Raw genomic sequence first — 20,538 nt, forward strand, 5'->3', positions numbered from 1 at the left:
TTTTGACAGAACAGACTGTAGTAAGGACCAGCTTACATTTCATCTGCATCTTTTCCTTTCCTTCTACTATAACCAATGATTTCTCACTGTTTCTTGAACATACTCAACCCGTGTTCTGATATTACATGAAAGGAGTATAAGCTCTCAGGGATGGCACATTCATTGATTCGGAACAGCAGTCCAGACAGAAAGCTATTCTATGGTAACAGTCTATCGGACACTCAAGAACAACACATACATTAAAGCAGCTCAAACTCTGCAAAGCTCTGCTGTCTGGATTCTATGACCTTTACAAATGGATGATCATTCAGCACAGTGCAATTAAGAATGGCCTACTGAGTTGTTTTAATGCAAAATAATAGGCTGTTAGTTGCTCTGTCAAATATACTGAAGAGAAAAAAAGACACCTGCCATGTATTGTAGGAAATTCCTAAAAGCTTCATCTGGAAACACTGTTGGAAGGGAAAGGCCCATTTGTAACTCAATCAATACTCTTAACTTCAGTAGGGTCCAAAATTCCAAGGAGATGGTGGACATGATGACATCATTTCTTTTGATAAGGGAGTTCACTTCCGTACACTGAGAGGGTACATCTAAAGATGGAGTAAAGAACCACCACTGGCCCTGACACAGTCTCAAACACAATCCCATTGGGAGAAAAGAAACTCTTATGATCTGACTCCATTCAGTGAAAACAATCTTGTCAACTGTTCATGATGGAGTGTCATATTAGAAGCAGAAAAATCACACCCATTAACTCTTAATTAACATAGCATGGTGACTAATAAATAATACTATCTAGGTCTCTACCCTTGGCTTTGTTTTATACAAATATTTTATCAGTGACACGGAATGAAAACACGTGATCCCCAAAGGGATAAACTGAAACAATAAGAGTCTTGCACTTGGCTCTACAAACCAACAGGAGTTACATAGGATGGGATCAGTACCATGTGTGAACAGATTCAGGAGTTTGCGATCAATATAATGGCTGCTAAAAAAGCTAATATGCTTCTGGTTTCATTCATAGAGCCTAGAATGAAGAAAGTGATGATCTCATTCTGCTCTAAATTGACCTCCTGAAGCACCTTGGTGATGGCTGGAGATGAGGTATGACAGGGTAGAGGTGAGTAAGGAACAGAACTATGAATGTTCTGCCTTGACAGGAGAAGACTAGGGGCTGGGGATTCATGATTTCAATTACATAAAGCACTGGGATGGTTGCTATCTAAAAAAGGACTTAGACACCTTTTTGATGGCTTCTAGAGGCAGGGCCAGGATCAAAGGGTAGCAAGGTGTCACCCAGAATAAGGAAGAACTTTCAAAGATGGAACGTCCTGCCTTAGGACGTGGTTTTCTTTTCTTTCTTCTTCTTCTTTTTTTTTTTTCAAGTTTGTTTGTTTGTTTATTTGGAGCAGAGGAGGAGCAGAGAGAGAGAGAGGGAGAGAGAGAACCCAAGCAGGCTCCATCCTGGCAGAGCCAGACATGGGGCTCATTCTTATAAACAGCATGATCATGACCTGAGCCGCAATCAAGAGTCTAATGCTTAACTGACTGAGCCACCCAGGTGGCCCAGGAGGTGGTTTTCAATCAGATGCAGGACACTGCTTGTTAGAAATGGATGAGGAAAGAGATCAACTCCTACTAGCATGACAGTATGAGATACTCTGATGACCTTTTCAGCACTGACGCTAGCTAGCTAGCTACACCTGTCTGTCTGTCTGTCTGTCTGTCTATCTATCCATCCACCCATCCGTCCATCCATCCCAAATCAACCATTTATAGACCTTGGAAATTGTCCTAAGGGCAAATAGCAAATGAAGAAATAACTCCTTCAAAAAAAAAAATCTATGTAAATTCAGTAAGAAAGTGGAGTGTGTGGTTTCTGAACCAAGACCTCTCCCTCCTCCCACCTCAGCTTAATGAGGTAGAGACTCTACTGCAGAGTGTTGCAGCCAAGAACACCAGCTCCTTCTCTCCCAAGCTCCTAGCTGGATGGCTTTGGACTTTAGCACTTCTCATCCTGCCTTTAGCTACATGCTGCTGAGGCCAATTAGGCAAGCATAGTCAAGGAGTGTTGGGGCTCCATTTTCCCACCCACACTCCACTCACAGAATACAGGCTTTATCCTGGGTGCTGTCCACTGAAAATACTGGCTCTCTGATCAGCCCTGCTCCAGTCTGTGAAGCAGTGGTTCCATGACAGGAAAGGCAAGCCAAGCAGACCTCAGGCTTTTCCCCCTTGCAACAAGAATATAAATCCCACAGTGGGCATGCCATTCAGAGAGAATCTTGCCATTGTACCTACTTCCAGAAACAGAGTCCTGGATCACAGATTATTCCTTGGGGAAGAAGCATGCAGTACAACAGGTCCTAAACTCTTCTCAAAGGAACTGACTTGGCTTTCAACTGTGTGGAGAAGTTCAAACCTAAGTGTATCATAAGAACAGTGGAGGGTGTGGTGAAAGGCAACTGGGAGGAGATTCATGGATTTAATGTAGACACAACCTAGACTAGACGAGCTACTCTGCAGAAGAGAACTGACAGAAATGATAGCTGGGAGGAGCCCTAACAAGGTCAAAACAAGTATCAAAAACAGACCTCAGAAACTATTCCTTTTCAAAGGAGTCACAATTTCACTGGATGACTGTGTAGAGCAATTTTTGCAGCCAGGACATTGTTGAAAACAACAGAGCAATCAGTGGAGTTTAATGGCTGGGTGTGGTCAAGGAAAAAGAGAAAGAGAGCCCTACCAATACCACTGCCATCCCCCCAGCGACTTTGGGTAAACCCAAGGCCATACCTCCTAAGGAGCAATATGAGAGGCTTAACACTTGGGGATGAGTAGAGGCACAGACTTCACTAAAATAGCCTAGCCAGTCACTAAAAGTAATAGTTTGGGCTGCAGCAGTCTGGAGTGGAGTGGCACAAATAAGAATAATTCCACGAGTGGGGGAATCAATGCAGAGTTTCTAACCAGAAATTACAGTTTCTAACCAGAAATTACAAGGCACGTAAAGAAATAGGAAAGTACAATCACATACTAGGGGAAAAAAGGCAAACAAACACAACCTGCCTGAGAGAGTAGCCAGATGTTACATTTAACAGAAAGACTTCAAACCAACCATTATAAATATACTTCCTTTGGCAGAACCAAAGGAAAGCATGATTTTAAAAGTAAAGTATGATGCCAATGTTGCACCAGATACTGAGTGCCAATAAAGAAACAAACTACAAAAAAGGATCAAATGAAACTTCTGGAGCTGAAAAATAACTAAAATAAATTCAGGAGAGGGGCTCAACAGTAGATCTGAACTGGCAGAAGAAATAATTAATGAACTTGAAGATAAATCAAGAGAGTGTATGCAAGGGGCACCTGGGTGGCTCAGCTGGTTAAGTGTCCGACTCTTGATTTTGGCTCAGATCTCATACTTTGTGAGTTCAAGCCCCACATCAGGCTCTGAGATAATGGTGCAGAGCCTGCTTGGGATTCTCTCTCTCTGTCTCTCTCTCTCTCTCTCAGTTCCTCCCCCGCTTGTGCTCTCTCAAAATAAATAAATAAACTTCAAAAAAAAAAAAAAAAAAACCCCACAAAAAAACAGAGTATGCAAGCTAAAGAACACAATGAAACAATGAAACTGGACGGAGAAATTCAAGACACCATCAGTACAGCAACAAATATGTAATGGAAGAACAAAATGAGAGGACAGGAAAGGGAGAAGAAAAAATATTTGAAGAAATTATGGTTGAAGAGTCCCAAATTTAATGAAAAACAGTAACCTACCCACCCAGGAAGCTTAACAACTCCAAGCAGGATAAGGGCAAAGAGATCCATAAATACCTCACAGTAAAAATGCCACGAGTCAAAGTCCTGGAAAAAAGCTTGAAGAGAAAAAAGACTAGTCATTTACAAGGGAACCCCAGTAAGATTAATAGCTGAATTCTCAGCAGAAACAATAGAGGCCAGAAGACAATGGGATAACACAGTCAAAGTGCTACAAGAAAAAACCTGTCTATCAATAATCCTATATCCAGTAAAGCTATCTTTCAAATATGAAGATGAAATAAACACTTAACCAAGTGAACAAAAACTGAGAGAATTTGTTGCTAACAGACTCACCTTATAAAAAATACTAATGTAAATTCACCAGTCACTGTTCACAGGGTCACTAGTGGAAAGCAATTCAAATCCACATAAGAAAATACAAAAGAGAACTGGTAAATATAATTATGTAATTTTAATATGCAGTACAAATAAGTGTATTTCTTCCTTCTCAAAACTGATTTTATAAGGCAATTATATAATAATACAATTGCATACATTGTACAATGTAATGTTGGCCTATAACATGCAGAAATGCAATACATGTGACGCATAATATATTTGCACAAAGGAGATGAGTAGGGGCAAATGCTTTACTGGGTTAAGAAAACGGCTACAGACTATAAAGCAGTAATTATCACAATGTGTTATTTGCTTTGTAACATTAATACATGTATTATGTATAAAAAATATCACAGAATGCAGGAAAAGGCAATAGAGCTAAATAGGAGTAACAATTCTCTCTATATAACTGGAATTAAGCTAGTTTAGACCAGAAGCTGAATCAGAAGAGTTAAGCTGTATAGGGTAAACCCTAGAGCACCACTATAACAAAAAAAGCAAAAACCAGAAAAAAAAAATCCCTCAAAAACATTTAAAGATCTCACCAAAGAAGATATAGAGATGGCAAATAAGTGTATGAAAAAATACTCAACATCATATGTCATTAGGTAAATGCAGATTCAAACGAGACACCGCTTCACACCAATAGGAATGGCTAAAATCCAAAACACTGACAACACCAAACACTGGGAAGGATGTAGGGTAATAGAAACGCACATTCACTGTGTGGGAATGCAAAAATAGTGCAGCCACTTTGGAAGATGGTTTGGCAGCTTCTCAGAAAACTGAACATTCTTAACCATACAATCTAGCAGTTGCTCCTTGGTATCTACCCAAATGGGCTGCAAACTTATGTGCACACAAACCCCTGTACACATGGATGTTTATAGTAGCTTTTTGACAACTGCTAAAACCTGGAAGCAACCAAGATGTCCTTGAGGAGGTGAATGGATGAATGACAAACTGTGGTATATCCAGACGATGGAATATTATTCAACGCTAAAAAGAAATGAGACATCAAGACACAAGAAGACATGGAGGAACCTTAAATGGGTATCACTGAAGTAAGAGAACCAATGTGAAAAGACTACATACCATGCAACTATATGGCACTCTGGAAAAGGCAATACTAGGGAGACAGTATAAAAAAGATTAGCAGTTGCCGGGAAGTCTGGGTGGTGGGAGGGAAGGATGAATAAGTGGAGCACGAGATTTCTGGGGTAGTCTGACTATCCTGCAAGATGCTGTAATGGTGGCTACGTTTCATTCTACATTTGTCAGAACCCACAGAATGTACAACACAAGGGGTGAACTCTAATACAAACCATGGACTTTCATTAATAATAATGTAGCTATGTTAGCTCATCAATTATAATAAATGTACCAGGGGAATGCAAGATGTTAATGACAGGGTAAAGTGGAGGGGAAATTTATGGGAACTCTGTACTCTCTGCTCAATTTTCCTATAAATCTAAAATTGCTCTGAAAAATAGCCCATTAATTTAGGAAATCGTTAAAGAAATCCAAATGCTACATTAGAAAATATTCACTTAATACAAAAGAAATGGGTGAGGCATTGATTTGCATACTGGGTAAGATCTCTGAAATCCTTTGAAACTCTCAGCTAGTCTTACTTTTTAGGCCAGAAGATGTGCATAATTATCAGCAAGACAGTACCAGAAACAAATCGTCCCTAGTGTCCCTCTCTGTAACTATTTACAGCTGACATTCTCTCCCTCTAAAGGAGGACTCATGAACAGGTTTCAGAAAGGCCCAGACCATGGACTGCAGATCATAACCATGGAGAAGAATAAGAAAAGAACACGGCAGCAGCAGGAAGGCCCAGGACTGTGTTAAACTTCACGTGAGCCCACAGTTCCTGGAAAACAGCTACAGTTAAGGAAGTCATCATACCCTGTTCTGGGAAACAGCTTACTGCAAAGAGCCCTCCTTTGCCCTAAGTCTGAGACAAAATCCACCATGCTACCAAGCTCATCTATGACAAAGCCAGACACAGACCCACCAAATTTCCATTCTTTACCTCCTAAAAGACTAATGGAACTGTTTGCCCCGATTCAGGGAACAAAATGTTAACTGATGACCAAGCTTTAGTTAAGCTTCTTTCCTTCCCCAAGCCTTTGACACACCCTCAACCTGAGCCAGCCTACAACCCCTCAATGGTTCCTTCTGAGAATAGGCTGACTGTAAGGAAACATTTCTAGTTAACTATCTGATTCTACCACCGACTCCCTCATATCTGATTCTTTCTAGCCCTGTTTACTAGCCCCTGTAAATAAATTCCTTTCTGCCTTTCTTTCTTTCTTTTTTTTCTTTAAGTAATCTCTATGCCCAACGTGGGGTGGGGCTCAAACTCATGACCTCAAGATCAAGAGTCGCATGTTCTACCAAATGAGCCAGCCAGACACCCCTGCCTGATTTTTTGACACGCTTGTAATCTTAAGGTCGGACTATTCTCCTAATGGCAAAAGCCCCTCCTTTTACTGCAATGATTCTTTTGAATAAAGTCTCCCCTGACTTAAGTCAACATTTTTGTTTTTGTTATTTTTTTTTATAGACAATATACTCTATTAGCTCAGGCTAGATGTTAGGGTCCAGCTGAAATCACCCAGCACATCAATGAAAATGTCACTTGAGTTTTATGCAACTGTAGGCTCAGAAAAGCAGCCCAACTTCTCACCCATGGCAGGAAAAGCTCTGCAGGAGTCCTGAGTGGCAGACATCCTGCCAAGGATCAAACACCTCCACTAACAGATAACGAATGTGCCATCTCAGAAGGTAACTTCGCCCCCTATTAGAAAATTCTCATAATTAAGCTGACATTTCCATCTCCGTGGCTGTGACCCACAGGCACTAGTTCTGTCCTCTGAACTACACAGAATTCCTATGTTTCCTTTTAAATCTTTCCGCTGTCTGAAGGCAGCTGCACCTCATCTACTTCACATCGGCATAACAAGGCACCTGGCCCGTAGAGACCATCCATCCTGTCTACGCCAAAAAAAAAAAAAAAAAAAAAAAAAAAAAGACCAAATCTTGTCCTCAGTTTGCTTATTTTAAAGAAATTTTTAAAATGTTTTTTAAAGCTTATGTATTTATTTTGAGTGAGTGAGAGAGAGAGAGGCAGAGAGAAAAGGAGAGAGACAATCCCACGTAGGCTCTGCGCTGTCAGTGTTGACCCTGACGTGGTGCTCGAACCCATGAACCATGAGATCGTGACCTGAGCCCAAATCAAGATTTGGATGCTCAACCAACTGAGCCACCCAGGCACCCCCTTTTAAAAATCAGCAGAGGCATGGAAGTCGTATTTGGATATTAAGTTCTACTAAGAAGAATTAGGAAAGAGGCAGCACACATCCAGCAAGGGCTATCTATCACTATTTGTTCAGGAGGGTCCAGTCAGCTGAGACATTGCAGCCAGCTTTTCCTGTTGTTATGGAAACAGTGCCTCTGTGAAAGGCCTTTTCCCTTAAAAATAACCCCTCAGTCTCCCCCCTCCAATGATTCAATAAAAATCATGAGTGAGTATAGTTGTCCACATTCCTGACATGAGTGGCAAGACTGGGAACAGACTATAAAAATTTTAACCCACCAGAACACTTGGACAAAACAAACAAAACAAAACAAAAAAACTGCTCCAAATTCTTATAATATACTTGAACACTTGAGAAACTGCTAATCAATTTCTAGGAGGCTTGGCTATTAAATCCAACAGTTTAGCACTATTAACTTGTAAATGTGTTGACAGAAAGAACTACATTTCACTGACTTTTGTCCTTCCAAGATCAGGCATCTTGAGGCATGTTGAATACTGACTAAATTTACCCAGGCCTATCAGAAAGGCCTTCCACTCCGCCACTCCCAGTACCTTGTTCCTAACTGGAGTAAGTCACTCTGGAGACACAATCAACTGTGGACTCTTCCAGTGGGTTCCACCAGCCTGAGGATACTCTTTAGCCAGAGCTCCTGGTCCCTCAGACTTCTGCAAACACACCAGCAGAGACAGCTCATCTCAAACAGGAGATGGCTCAGGGAATATAACCATGCTTTTGTGATTGAGATGTAAGACAAAATTGCTTTCTCTGGTTATTGTGCGTGTAATAATCCCAACCTTGCTACACAAATTCCTAGTTGGTGTTTCTTTAATACTCAAGAAAAGATCCATCAAAGCTGAGTGGTTTTTGATGCTGCCTTCAACTAACTCTCCAAACTCATTTATCACCTCAAACATTCTCAACACCTCCAATTTTAATCTCTTCTAGTGAGTTAATTGCAAGGGACTTTTACAATAATTTTTATCTTAGGAAAATGCTGCCTGGTCTTTAAATTTCTGGCCATCCATGATCAAACACTGAAAAAGTCCTAGGGAAGCATGTGTATCCAACTTCATTGAGGTTATCAGACCTTCTGATGAAGAAATTTTATATACATAAGATAGATATTACACACAAATCTTATATGACATATACATATGCATTTTTAAAAAATATCTAAAATGCAAAATGCTCATGTTGCAAACAGATGTTATGTACATATATGCATGGAATTTGCAGATTCTGACATGTGGCAGCAGAGTGAAGAGCGACTCCTACATGAGACAACGACCTCAGGAAGTTCAGCAGAACCCTACAGAACATGCCTCTATTTCCTCAGCACTTGAATCCAGCTCTTGACAGAGCCAATATTGACAACACAGTCACAAACACTCTCTTCAGTTATTGGTCAACAGAGGCTCTTTGGCTCAAATCAAGAACATTATTGCTCCTTTGTGTTTCTTACACATGTCACTTTTGGCAGTCAACTGCTCAACAGACACTGCTGGTGCCTCCATCTGCCAATGCCACTTTGACAATGTAGCTCCAGGATGATAACCAGAATATACGTGTAGGTGTACATATATATGCACACACAAACAAAAATACATACACAACTAGGGAAGTACCGATTAGGTATTCAGTTTCACAGTGTGCTCACTCAAATGCTGCCGATACAGCTCAAACAGTAAGGGACTGACCATGCTGGGAATATAAGCCTGGCACAGCAGTGATGATTCATTTGTTCGTTCTCTATTTATTCAGGCCCAGAAACTTCTTTTCCCCTCACTTCCCATATATGGAATCTCTTTCATGTACCTCTCATTCACTCAACAACTACTGATTGACGACTTCATTCTACACTAAGGGATTCAACAGCAAGCAAGACCGACGTAGTTCCTGCCCTCATGAGGCATACAGTCTCCAATGGGGGATACATATAGATAAGGAGGCAATTTCAACATAGCCAGGTAAACATGTTGGTAGGTGGGGACCAGTTCAGGCGCTATGAGGGAGAGCTCAATAAAGGAAAGACACCTAGCTCATACTTAAGGTGTCAGAAAGAGTTTTGGGGGGAAAAATACCTAAGACCTGAATCTATTTCATCTCCTCATTCCATTAATACAGCAGACTGAGGACCTTCTTTCTTGCCTGGACACGGTCTATTCTTCTGATCGATCTTTCTGCCTTTAATCTCACCTTTGACAGAAACCTTTATCTTCAAGATAAAAAGCGAGCTTCACACACTAGGGCTCTTTGTGATCTCCCACTTATTTCACCAGGCTTTTGCACGCTCCCATATTTAAGGCATACAGAACCATTTCTGAAGTGTCCTGTACTCACCCATGTCTAGCCGAAATATCTCTTCCCTTGTGTTTCAAGGCTGATCAAGCTTTATCTTCTTTGGGAAACCTTCCCTGACCAGTTATTCTGAGAGAGGCAACTGTTCTGATATGTATTTTAGCATTAATTCAGACATCATAAACAGTGTGATATTAAGTATGTGCTATTTTGTTTAGGGTTCAACTTAGGGACACTCAGTGGCACCAACCTAGAATCCGTACTTCAGAGATTGCTAGCTAACATGAATTCCCAAAAGCATCTATTAAAAGTCCTTTAGCTGTCCATAGCTGTTCACCAACACCTAAGACTTTGCTCATTACCTCAAAAAAAAAAAAAAAAAAAAAAAAAAAAAACAACAAAAACAAACAAACAAAAACACGCAGAAATTTTTCTGTTGGTGAGATTAATGTCTTAGTAATCAGAATGATAACTATGATAGACTGTCATTGCTAACATAAAAGGTATTCATATATATTTTTATGCACTGAATAAAATGTTTTAGAAATAGTCCCGATTCTTGAATGGAGAGTGAGTCTGTACCTGATCACTTAGGAATGCCACCGGGGGCCACCTGTGTCCAGTCATTCTAGGCTTTGGAAGTTTCTGTTTGTCTGATGCTGATTACAAGAGGATGAGAATCCTACTTCTGTAACATTGCTACACCTCTGACAGTGGTTAGATAGCTAGGACATTCCCAAGTTTAAAATATAGGTTACAGGAACCAATTTCTAAATGAATATTTAATAAACATCTTTAAGTATGGCAGAATTTGCTTTCATTATAATCTAGTAATAAAGCTCTAAGGGAGCAGCTAAGTATTTCTCAAACTTTTTCATTGGGATTTTTACACAAAGAGCATAAGAGCTGTAGTAAATCCACCTAGTCATCCCCAACCAGCCTCTCCTCTCTGCTCTTTGTACCCTGTGCACCTTCCATGGCATGTGTCAAACTGTATGGTAATGTCTACCTTCCCCACTAAATGCTGAGGTCCTTAAGAACAAAGGCTATTTTTCATCTCTGTTGCCCCTTGCTTATTTATTAGCTCAGCATCTACATAAAGAAACACGTGTTGGATGGACAATAATACAAAGTAGCGTAACAGAGTGACAGGACATCTAACTAGGATGGGGGGATTTGTGTTTTAACACTAGTTTTAGCAACAGCTGAGTCCTTATGTCAATAATTTACCAGGTTAGGCACTTAAATAGTATCTCACTTAATCTTCAGGATCCTTCTGAGAGGTAGTACCATCATTTACAGCAAAGGAAGCAGAGAGACTGGCTAAGAAAGTTATTCAGATAAGTAAGAGGAAGAGTCAATATTTGAACCCAAATCTGGTTGAATCTAAAGCACATTTTTAACCTCTACTTTAGAAGTGTGTTCCATAGCTCACACTTGAAAACTTAGGTGAAAAAAATCTCCCTCTGGATTCCAATTTCCTCATCTGTTTACTGAATGACACCAAGCATCTCCAGCCCTCTCCACTCCTCAGGTTACAGTGTGGCGGTTCCAGCAACAACCAAAGCCTCAATCTTGCCTGCCTTTGCTGTCTTGACAAAAATGGAAGAGATTTTCCTGTGCAACATGTGACAGGGCTTTTCACCTAACATATCTTCTTTTCATTCTTTTTTTCTTTTAAAAACGTCTCAGGGGATTCTGCAGGCAGAGAAGAGGGATCCGTTTTTGGCACATTGCTTTGAAGCTAGAACCTGCTGTTAGTTAACAGAGCCAGCAAGTTGTTATTTTTGTTCTACAATTCTTCACTGACATGGATGCTGGCTGAAATTATAAAAAAGGGCAAGGAAAGAAAACCTACATCCAGGGACACTTCAATTGTCAGAAAAATAAAAGTGGTAAAAGAAAACAGTAAAAATGTCAGCTTGTTTACCACATTTCAACTGCACTCTTGCAGCTGTACACAGAAAAAGATTTTAAGTGGTTCTCTTCACATCATCTGAGAATTGCTCAACTGAAAGACTCACACCTTATCTGTGCTACAAATTTTATAGTCAGGGATTGAAGTGGCATACGTAAATACCACAAATATTTACTGAGCACCTTCTTATGTAGTACATGCTGAAATGTTAACATCTCGGGCCAGTTTTCTATAGGCACAGCTATCTGGAGGGAAAGCACATCAGTAAGGAAAGAGTATCTTGAACCATCCTCCTTAGAATATCTTTCATATGCACCATTCAATGATCAGAATACTTGCCTGGTAAAGCAAATGGTAATTCTAGAACAATTAAAGTTCTTAGTTGCCAGGAGACTGATGCTAGGCCCAAATCCCCACTTGGCTTCTCTGGAAAAGCCAAGGAATTCTGGTGAAATGTCATTGAGGTATTTAATCAGAAAAAACTTTTGACAGCATTAAGATGATTAAAAATCAGGGCCATTTTGAGAAAATTGTTCAACAGAGAATAAACACACTGAAGGAGGAAGGTGGGTTTGTGCCTTTAAAACTCACTGTCTACAAATGAGCAAAGGAAAAAAAAAGACCAAGAAACAGACTCAACTATAGAGAACAAACTGATGGTTACCAGAGGGGAGGTGGGTGGGGTACAATGGGTGAAATGAGTGATGAGGATTAAGGAGGGCACTTGTGATGAGCACTGGGCCATGTATGGAATTGTTGAATCACTATATTGTACACCTGAAACTAATATAACACTGTATGTTAATTATACTGGAATCAAAATAAAAATTTAATAAATTAAAAAAAACCCTCACTTACCTTCTTAACAGCAGGATCCCCTTTGGATGGAGGACAAGGAGGAGACATTTTTACCTGGGAAAAAAAAGGCAAACATTTTATTTTATTTAATGCTTTTTTTGAGAGAGAGAGACAGAGAACGGGGGGTGGGGTGGGGGCAGCGAGAGAAGAGACATAGAATTCGAAGCAGGCTCCAGGCTCTGAGCTGTCAGCACAGAGCCTGATGTGGGGCTCGAACTCATGAACCATGAGATCGCGACCTGAGCCGAAGTTGGATGCTTAACTGACTGAGCCACCCAGGCGCCCCAAAGGCAAATATTTTAATACACTTTTGGTTATAATCTAGTTTTATTTGACCCACACTCAAAACAACTCAACTAGAATTGGTATAACCGAGATAAAATAGACCTTTTCAGAGGAACAATGAAGAGGTTTTTTTAAGTCCCTATGAAACTTTTCCAGAGATCAAAAGTCAGTAGTTAGCCAAAATTAAAATATGATTAGTGTAAGAAAAGTAGAACAGATGGTTCAGACTGGTTTTAACCAAATAGTGGGGAACCAAATAGACACAGATCTTTGTTGACAATGTTAACCAAGTGACACACTATGCAATAGTCAGCATTTCTTGCAGAGGCCAACTCAAAGCATTCTTTGTGATATAATAGCCCTTTTTAAGTAAAACAGGCACAAAAGAGTTTGATAAAATAGTGAAAGATTTAGAAGAAGTATCAGCCAAACCATAATAAAACAATGTTTAGCTCAAGGAAGAGAAGATTGATGGTATAGGGATATCTTGAAATATTTGAGGGTTGAAAGAGATTGTCAGATTAGAAAAATGAGCAAGACTCAACTACACGTTGCCTGCAAAACCCATATTTTAAATATAAAGGCACAAATAGGCTACAAGCAAAGGGATTGCAAAGACAGCACTAGATTTCAGAGCAAAGACTATTAGCATGGATAAAGAAGATCATTTCACAATAATAAAGGGGTCCAATTCATCAGGAAGACGTAACAATCCTAAATGTCCATGCATCTAATAGCTTAAAAATACATAAAATAAAAATTGATAGAATTGAAAGGAGAAAAAGATTTTATAGTTATAGATTTCCATATCCTTCTCTCTCATTATTAGAGAACAAATAGGCAGATAATTAGCAAGGATTTAGAAGATTTACATGATGCAATCAACTAACTCGATCAGTTGGACATCAACAGAACACTCCACCCAGCAAAAGCAGAATATACATTCTTTTCAAGTGAATGCAGACCACTTACAAGCCACATAGACTATTTTATACCAATAAAACAATTCTCAGCAAACGTAAACAGATCCAAGTGATACTAAAAAGTTTCTCTGATAACAATTTATCATGGAAATAATTTAGAATCAGTAACAGAAAGATCTCTAAAAAAAATTCCCAAATATTTAGGAACTATTAACCAAATAACCAATGGGTCAAAGAAGAAATCAAAAGGAAATTAGATCCTAGAAACACCCAACCTAGCAAGAATGAATCATGAAGAAACAGAAAATCTGAACAGCCAATAACTAGTAAGGACACTGAATCCATAATCAAAACCTCCCAACAAAGAAAAGCCCAGGTCCAGATAACTTCATTGATGAACTCTAACAAACATTCAAAGAATTAACACCAATCCTTCTAAAACTCTCCCAAAAAATTAAGGAGAAGGGAACACTTCCAACCTCATTTTAGGAGGTCAGCATTACCCTGATATTAAAGCCAGAAAAGGACACTACAAGAAAATTACAGGCCAATATCCCTGATAAACAAGGATGGAAAATCCTCAACAAAATACTAGCAAACTGAATTCAACAGTACATTAAAAGGACCATATACCACGATTAAGTGGGATATATCCCTGGGCTGCAAAGATGTTTTAACATATACAAATTAATAAAGGTGATATGTCACATTAACAGAATTAAGGGGGGGAAAACTCTGATCATCTCAATCGATGCAGAAAAATTCTTTGCCTTTTCATGATAAAAACACTCAATAAACTAGGATTAGAAGGAAACTACCTTCTTCTTACATAATACCTACCTTCTTACATAATAAAGGCCATGTATAAAAAAATCTCCACAACTAACACCACACTCAATGATGAAACATTAAAAGCTTTTCCTCTAAAATTAGCAACAATGCCTGCTTTCACCACTTCTACTGAATATAGTATTGGAAATTCTTGCCAGAGCAATTGGGCAAGAAAAAGAAATAAAGGCCATTCGCATTGGAAAGGGGAAAAGTAAAACTATTTCTATTTGCCGATGACATATTGTATGTATAAAACTACAGAATCCACAAAAATATCCGTTAGAATAAACAAATAAAGGACACAAATCAGCATATAAAAATCAGTGTGTTTTTGATGAACAATCTGAAAATGAAATTAAGAAAACAATTTCACTTACCACAGCATCAAAAAGAATAAAATACTTAGGAATAAACTTAGCCAAGGAGGCAAAAGACTGGTACACTGAAAACTTTTTATAAACTGTTGCTGAAAAAAATTAAAGGAGACAAAGATAAAAAGAAAACATCCTGTATCCATGGACTGGAAGACTGAATTGTTAAGATGTCCATACTACCGAAAGCAATCTATAAATTCAAGGCAATTCTTATCAAAATCTCAGTGACATTATTGTAGCAGGAATCTTGCACAGAGAGTCATGACACTGAAGCTTTTCTCCCCAGGAAGCAACTTTATTCGTGCCGTCACTGCTCAGTTCGGTTCCTACAGAAGAACTGAGCCCCAAGCGCCACGTGGTGTAGTTTTTGTACACATTTTTTACTTCTTTGTCTCCCACATATGGTAACAGACAAACACACAGTCTGATTAAGTGGTCTCATGTTACAAGGTCATGAGGGATGTTGTCACGTATGCTTATAGCCAGGTTGCCTTGAGGTTTTTTTTTTTTTTTTTTTTCTTAGTGAGGGGACCCTACCACATTATAACAGAAATAGAAAAATCCATCCTAAAATTCACATGGAACCTCATGGGACTCTAAATAGCCAAAACAATCTTGAAAAAAACCCAAAGTTGGAGGTCTCATATTTCCTAGTTTCTAAATTTCTATAAAACTATAGAAATCAGAACTGTGCTACTGGGCTAAAGACATACAGACCAATGGAATAATGAGACCAGAAATAAATCTTCACAGATAAGGTCAAATGGTTTTTGACAAGGGTGCCAAGACCCACTCAAAAGGGGAAAACAACAGTCTTTTCAATAAATGGTACTGGAAAACCAGATATCCATATGCAAGAGAATCAAGTTAGACTTTTATCTTACACCACATATAAAAACTAACTCAAAGTGGATCAAAAAGACCTAAATACAAAAGCTAAAACTATAAAACTCTTATAAGAAAACATGGAAAATTTCATAACACTGGATTTAGCAATGATTTCTTAAAGATGACACCAAAGGTACAAACAACAATTAACAAAAAAGTAGACAACTGAACTACATCAAATTAAAAATTTTTGCATACCAAAGGACACTTATAGAGTAAAAAGGCAAGTCACTGAATGGAAGAAAATATTGGCAAATGCCACATGACAAATATCCAGAATAAGGGATTAATATCTTGAATATACAGAGAATGCTTAAAATTCAATAACAAACCAAAGTACCAGATCAAAAATGAGCAAAGCACTTGGACATTTCTCTAAAGACATACAGATAGCCAATAAGCATACGAAAAGATGCACAACAGCATTAGTCATTCACAAAACGCAAATTAAAAATACAATGAGATATCATCACACACATACCAGAGCAGCTGAAACTAAAAAGACTAACTACACCAAGGATGTGGAAGAACTGGAACCCTCATGTAATGCTGGTAGGAGAGTAAAATGGTACAACCGCTTTGGAAAGCAGTTTGGTAGCTTCTTAAGATGATAAACACACATTTGCCATATGGGTCAGTCATTCCATTCCAAACGTATTTACCCAAGAGAAATGAAAGTATATGTCCACACAAAGACTTGTACACAAGTTTTCAAAACAGCTTCATCTGTAACAGCCAGAAACTGGACAAATGCAAATATCAACAGGTGAAATCATCAATAAGTAATGGTATATCCTTAGAACAAATCACTACTCAGCAGTAAGAAGAAATGAACTCTTATAAAAATATGGATGAATCGTAATTATGCTAATTGAAAAAAGACCAAAAAAGTTTACTTCCTTGATGGTTCCACTGATCTAAAATTCTAGAAAATGCAAAATAATCTACTGTAACAAAGCCAGTCGGTGCCTTCTGGGGAAGAGAATTGAAGAACTGAGTAAGTTTTTAGTAGTGAGAGGGTCACTCTCACTTTAGTAGTGAGAGTAGTAACAGGTCTGCACAATGACCTTGATTGTAGTGATGGATTCAAGGATATATACATGCCGTATTTGTACAATCTGTATGCGTGTATTTTATGTTAATTATACTTTAATAAAGCATTTAAAGAAATTTATAGGATAAAGCTAAAACAGTGCTTAGAGGAAGAAATTTATAGCTTTTTATACGATCCTGGAGAATAAGAAAGGTTTAAAACGAAGGACCTATGCAAGCGAGAAAAAGAAAATCAAAGTAAAACCAAACTAAGTTGAGGGAAGGAAATAAGGAACAGAAATCAACGCAATTGAAATCAAACAAAATAACAGAGAAAATTAACAAAGCCAAAAGTTGGTTCTTTGAACATATCAACAAGACTGATAAACTCTTAGATTGATCAAGAGAATATAAATCAACAATATCAGTAATGAAAGATATACTACTACATACTACAATAGTTACACACATTTAAAAGAGGCCATTATGAAAAACTTTATGCCAATAAATTTGACAAATTAGAATGACACTTTCCTTGAAAAGCAACTCAATAAAATGGACCCAAGATGAAACAGGAAATATGAATAACCCTATATTTATTAAAGAATTAAATGTTATCTAATCTCATAAGGAAAACTCCCAAGTCCACATGCTTTTAGCAGTGAATTCTAGCAAATATGAAGTACACAGAGACTAATCTATACTAATATAAAATTAGAACATCAACTCGTTAGTTTACAAGGAAAAATATAATCCTTATTGCAAGTAGTTCAACAGACAGTAGATACGATCTGTCTAGGATGATGCCACAGAGGTAGAAGTAATAGACAAGCAACTGGATTCAAGTTCTCCAGCCCCTTCAATTCTGATGGTCTACTTCTAAGAGTATACATGTTAAAGATACTTCCTATCACTGTGACATGAGGCTATTCAAATAGGACCATACTGCAGCCTTTCTTTTTCTTTTTTTTTTTTTTTTTTTTTTTTTTTTTTTTTTTTTTTTTGCCTTTCCCCTTTGACTTTCAGAATAAGTTTAGAAAACATAACCTCAGCTCAGGGGTCAAAACTGCTGGCTGTTCAGACTTTCCTTTCAGTCTGGTCGTTCAGCAGGTCTGCAAAAATTAGACTTGACAGTCTTTGCTTTAACATACCATGACATTAATACTCGGGAATTCACTACAGATGTATGATATAGCTTGCTAAACGTTATCCAATTTTAACTACGGGTATGCTCTTTTTGAAAAGAGAGAAAATAGATTTTCAAAGCAAAGTAGGTATTTAAGCTTAAAAAAATGACCTCATGAAAGAATCCGCAGATTTTTAAAAACAAGCCAAGAACTAGATGTGATGCTGGACAATTTATCTGTGAAAGCTGTTCTCTGGAGATTAAGTTAGAGAGTGTTTGAAGTGGCAACAGAAATGGTTCAGCATTGCTCATGAAAGGTCTTATTTTTCATTTAACAGGATTCCTTCTGGAAATGCCCCAGGCAATGCAGCTTCAAAGAGACACTTTAAATCCAGGTGTGCAGACACCAGATCTGGGGATATGGACGATGTATTAAGCTATGGCCTTAGTAATGCTGAACTGTGGGGCACCTGGGTGGCTTAGTCAGTTGGGCATCCGACTTTGGCTCAGGTCACGATCTCACAGCTCGTGAGTTTGAGCCCGGCGTCGGGCTCTAGGCTGACAGCTCAGAGCCCGGAGACTGCTTGGGATTCTGTGTCTCCCTCTCTCTGCCTCTCCCCTGCTAGCGCTCTCTCTCTCTCTCTCTCTCTCAAAAATAAACATTTAAAAAATTTTTTTTAAATGCTGAACTTTTTTGATTTTTGTTAAAATGATTTCTGACTTAGACAAGCAATCTGATCTGAAGTTTAATAGCAATATGAATACCTTCCTTATCACTTTGTTAAACAAGCCTTGGTTTTTCTGATTACTAAAGGAATACATGTTCACTAATAGAAATTTAGAAAATAATAAAGAGCAAAACAAAGGAAATAAAAATCACAATCTAACCACACAGCAGCAACCACTATTAACATTTGGAATCACGCTGTTTTGTGATCTTTTCATGTTACATGTTGAAAGTGTCTATTTCACCATATCAGTATTCTTCTATGATTTTTCTATGAAGCAGTCCATTCACTGTATAGATATGCTGTGACTAACTTCACCGACTATTTGGAGGTTACTAGGACATGTGTTTTCAAAATTTTTTAATTAAGAAAATGTTGTCATAAACATCTTGACACATACTCTTGATGTGTTATTTCCATTGCATATAGATTTACTAAGTCCCTGCTTCAAAGGGCATAGATGTTCAAAAACACATACTGCCGGTTTTTCTCCTGACAAGGAAGATGGATCCACAAACCTGCTTCCTAGAATTCTGAAATCCAAAGACTCTGAAACAAAAAAGATTTTTTTTTTTTTTTAAACTTTTGGCACTGACAGCAAAATCCAACTGGAAGTGAAGTAAGGCTATTTATAGTCTTTATTTTTCCCACGTAAGTGTTTGATTATGGGATGCTGTCCTAGACTCTACTGGGAATGTTACATAATATACAATATATATACTGTATTACTTTTCTTTTAGCACTTCAAGGATGGCATTTTATTGTTTCTTTGTTTCTTGAGAAGTCAGCCATCAGAAACTTCTGCTTGCTCTCTAAACAACATTTTTTCCCATTTTGTTTAGAGCTAGGGCTGTTTGGCAGAAAGGCTGTTCAATATAGGTAACCCTTACCATTACTACAATTGGACCTTGTATTACATTTCTTTAAATACTCTTCCTGTAGGATTCCTGCCTCTGCTTCCTCCAGGACTTTAATTACAGGTGTTGTCTTTTGGTACCTGAAGTTGTTCCACAGTTCACTGCTGCTTTATTCATTTTTCCTCTTTGATTTGGGATATTTTCTGTTGCTATGTATTCAAGTTCACTAATCATTTCTTCTGCTACGTCCATTATGCTGTTAATCCCATTCAGTGTGCTCTGCAGCTCAGACACTGTAGTTTTAATCTCTAGATGTTCTATTGACTCTTTATAATTTCCATAACTCTATTGAACAGGTCTAGTCTCTCCTCTAGCTTCCTGAACATATGGAATACAATTATAATAACTGTTTTAATGTTCTTATTTACCAATTCTATCATTTGTGCCATTTCTGGGTCTGTTTCAATGGACTGCCCTTTTTTTTTTTTTTTTTTAATTTTAGAGAGAGCTCACTCGCATGAGGAGGGGGAGAAGGGCAGGTGGAGAGACAGATCATCTTAAGCACGCACAACACTCAGCATGGAGCCCGATGCAGGACTTGATCCCATGACGCTGGGATCATGACCTGAGCAAAAATCAAGAGTAGGACACTCAACCAACTAAGCCATCCACGCGCCCTAAGGATTGCTTTTTTTCCCCCCAATATAAGAAATTTATTGTCAAATTGGTTTCCATACAACACCCAGTGCTCATCCCAAAAGGTGCCCTCCTCAGTACCCATCACCCACCCTTCCCTCCCTCCCACCCCCCATCAACCCTCAGTTTGTTCTCAGTTTTTAAGAGTCTCTTATGCTTTGGCTCTCTCCCACTCTAACCTCTTTTTTTTTTTTTTCCCCTTCCCCTCCCCCATGGGTTTCTGTTAAG

At 38.4% G+C, this 20,538-nt stretch overlaps 1 protein-coding gene across 8 annotated transcripts in view; it reads right to left on the reverse strand.

Moving 5' to 3' along the window:
* VPS8 (VPS8 subunit of CORVET complex) overlaps positions 1-20,538 on the reverse strand; it is a 250,706-nt gene that overhangs the window by 25,108 nt on the left and 205,060 nt on the right. For all 8 annotated transcript variants that reach the window (XR_006718470.1, XR_006718471.1, XR_006718469.1 and 5 more), the window contains one exon: positions 12,571-12,624. Coding sequence is in view for 5 of the 8 variants with exons in the window: in XM_045502714.1 (XP_045358670.1) it covers positions 12,571-12,624 (54 nt within the window). In the remaining 3 variants the exon portion in view is untranslated. The remainder of the gene's footprint in view (positions 1-12,570; positions 12,625-20,538) is intronic.

Source organism: Leopardus geoffroyi, chromosome C2 (assembly GCF_018350155.1).
Source record: "Leopardus geoffroyi isolate Oge1 chromosome C2, O.geoffroyi_Oge1_pat1.0, whole genome shotgun sequence".
Lineage (NCBI taxonomy): Eukaryota > Metazoa > Chordata > Mammalia > Carnivora > Felidae > Leopardus > Leopardus geoffroyi.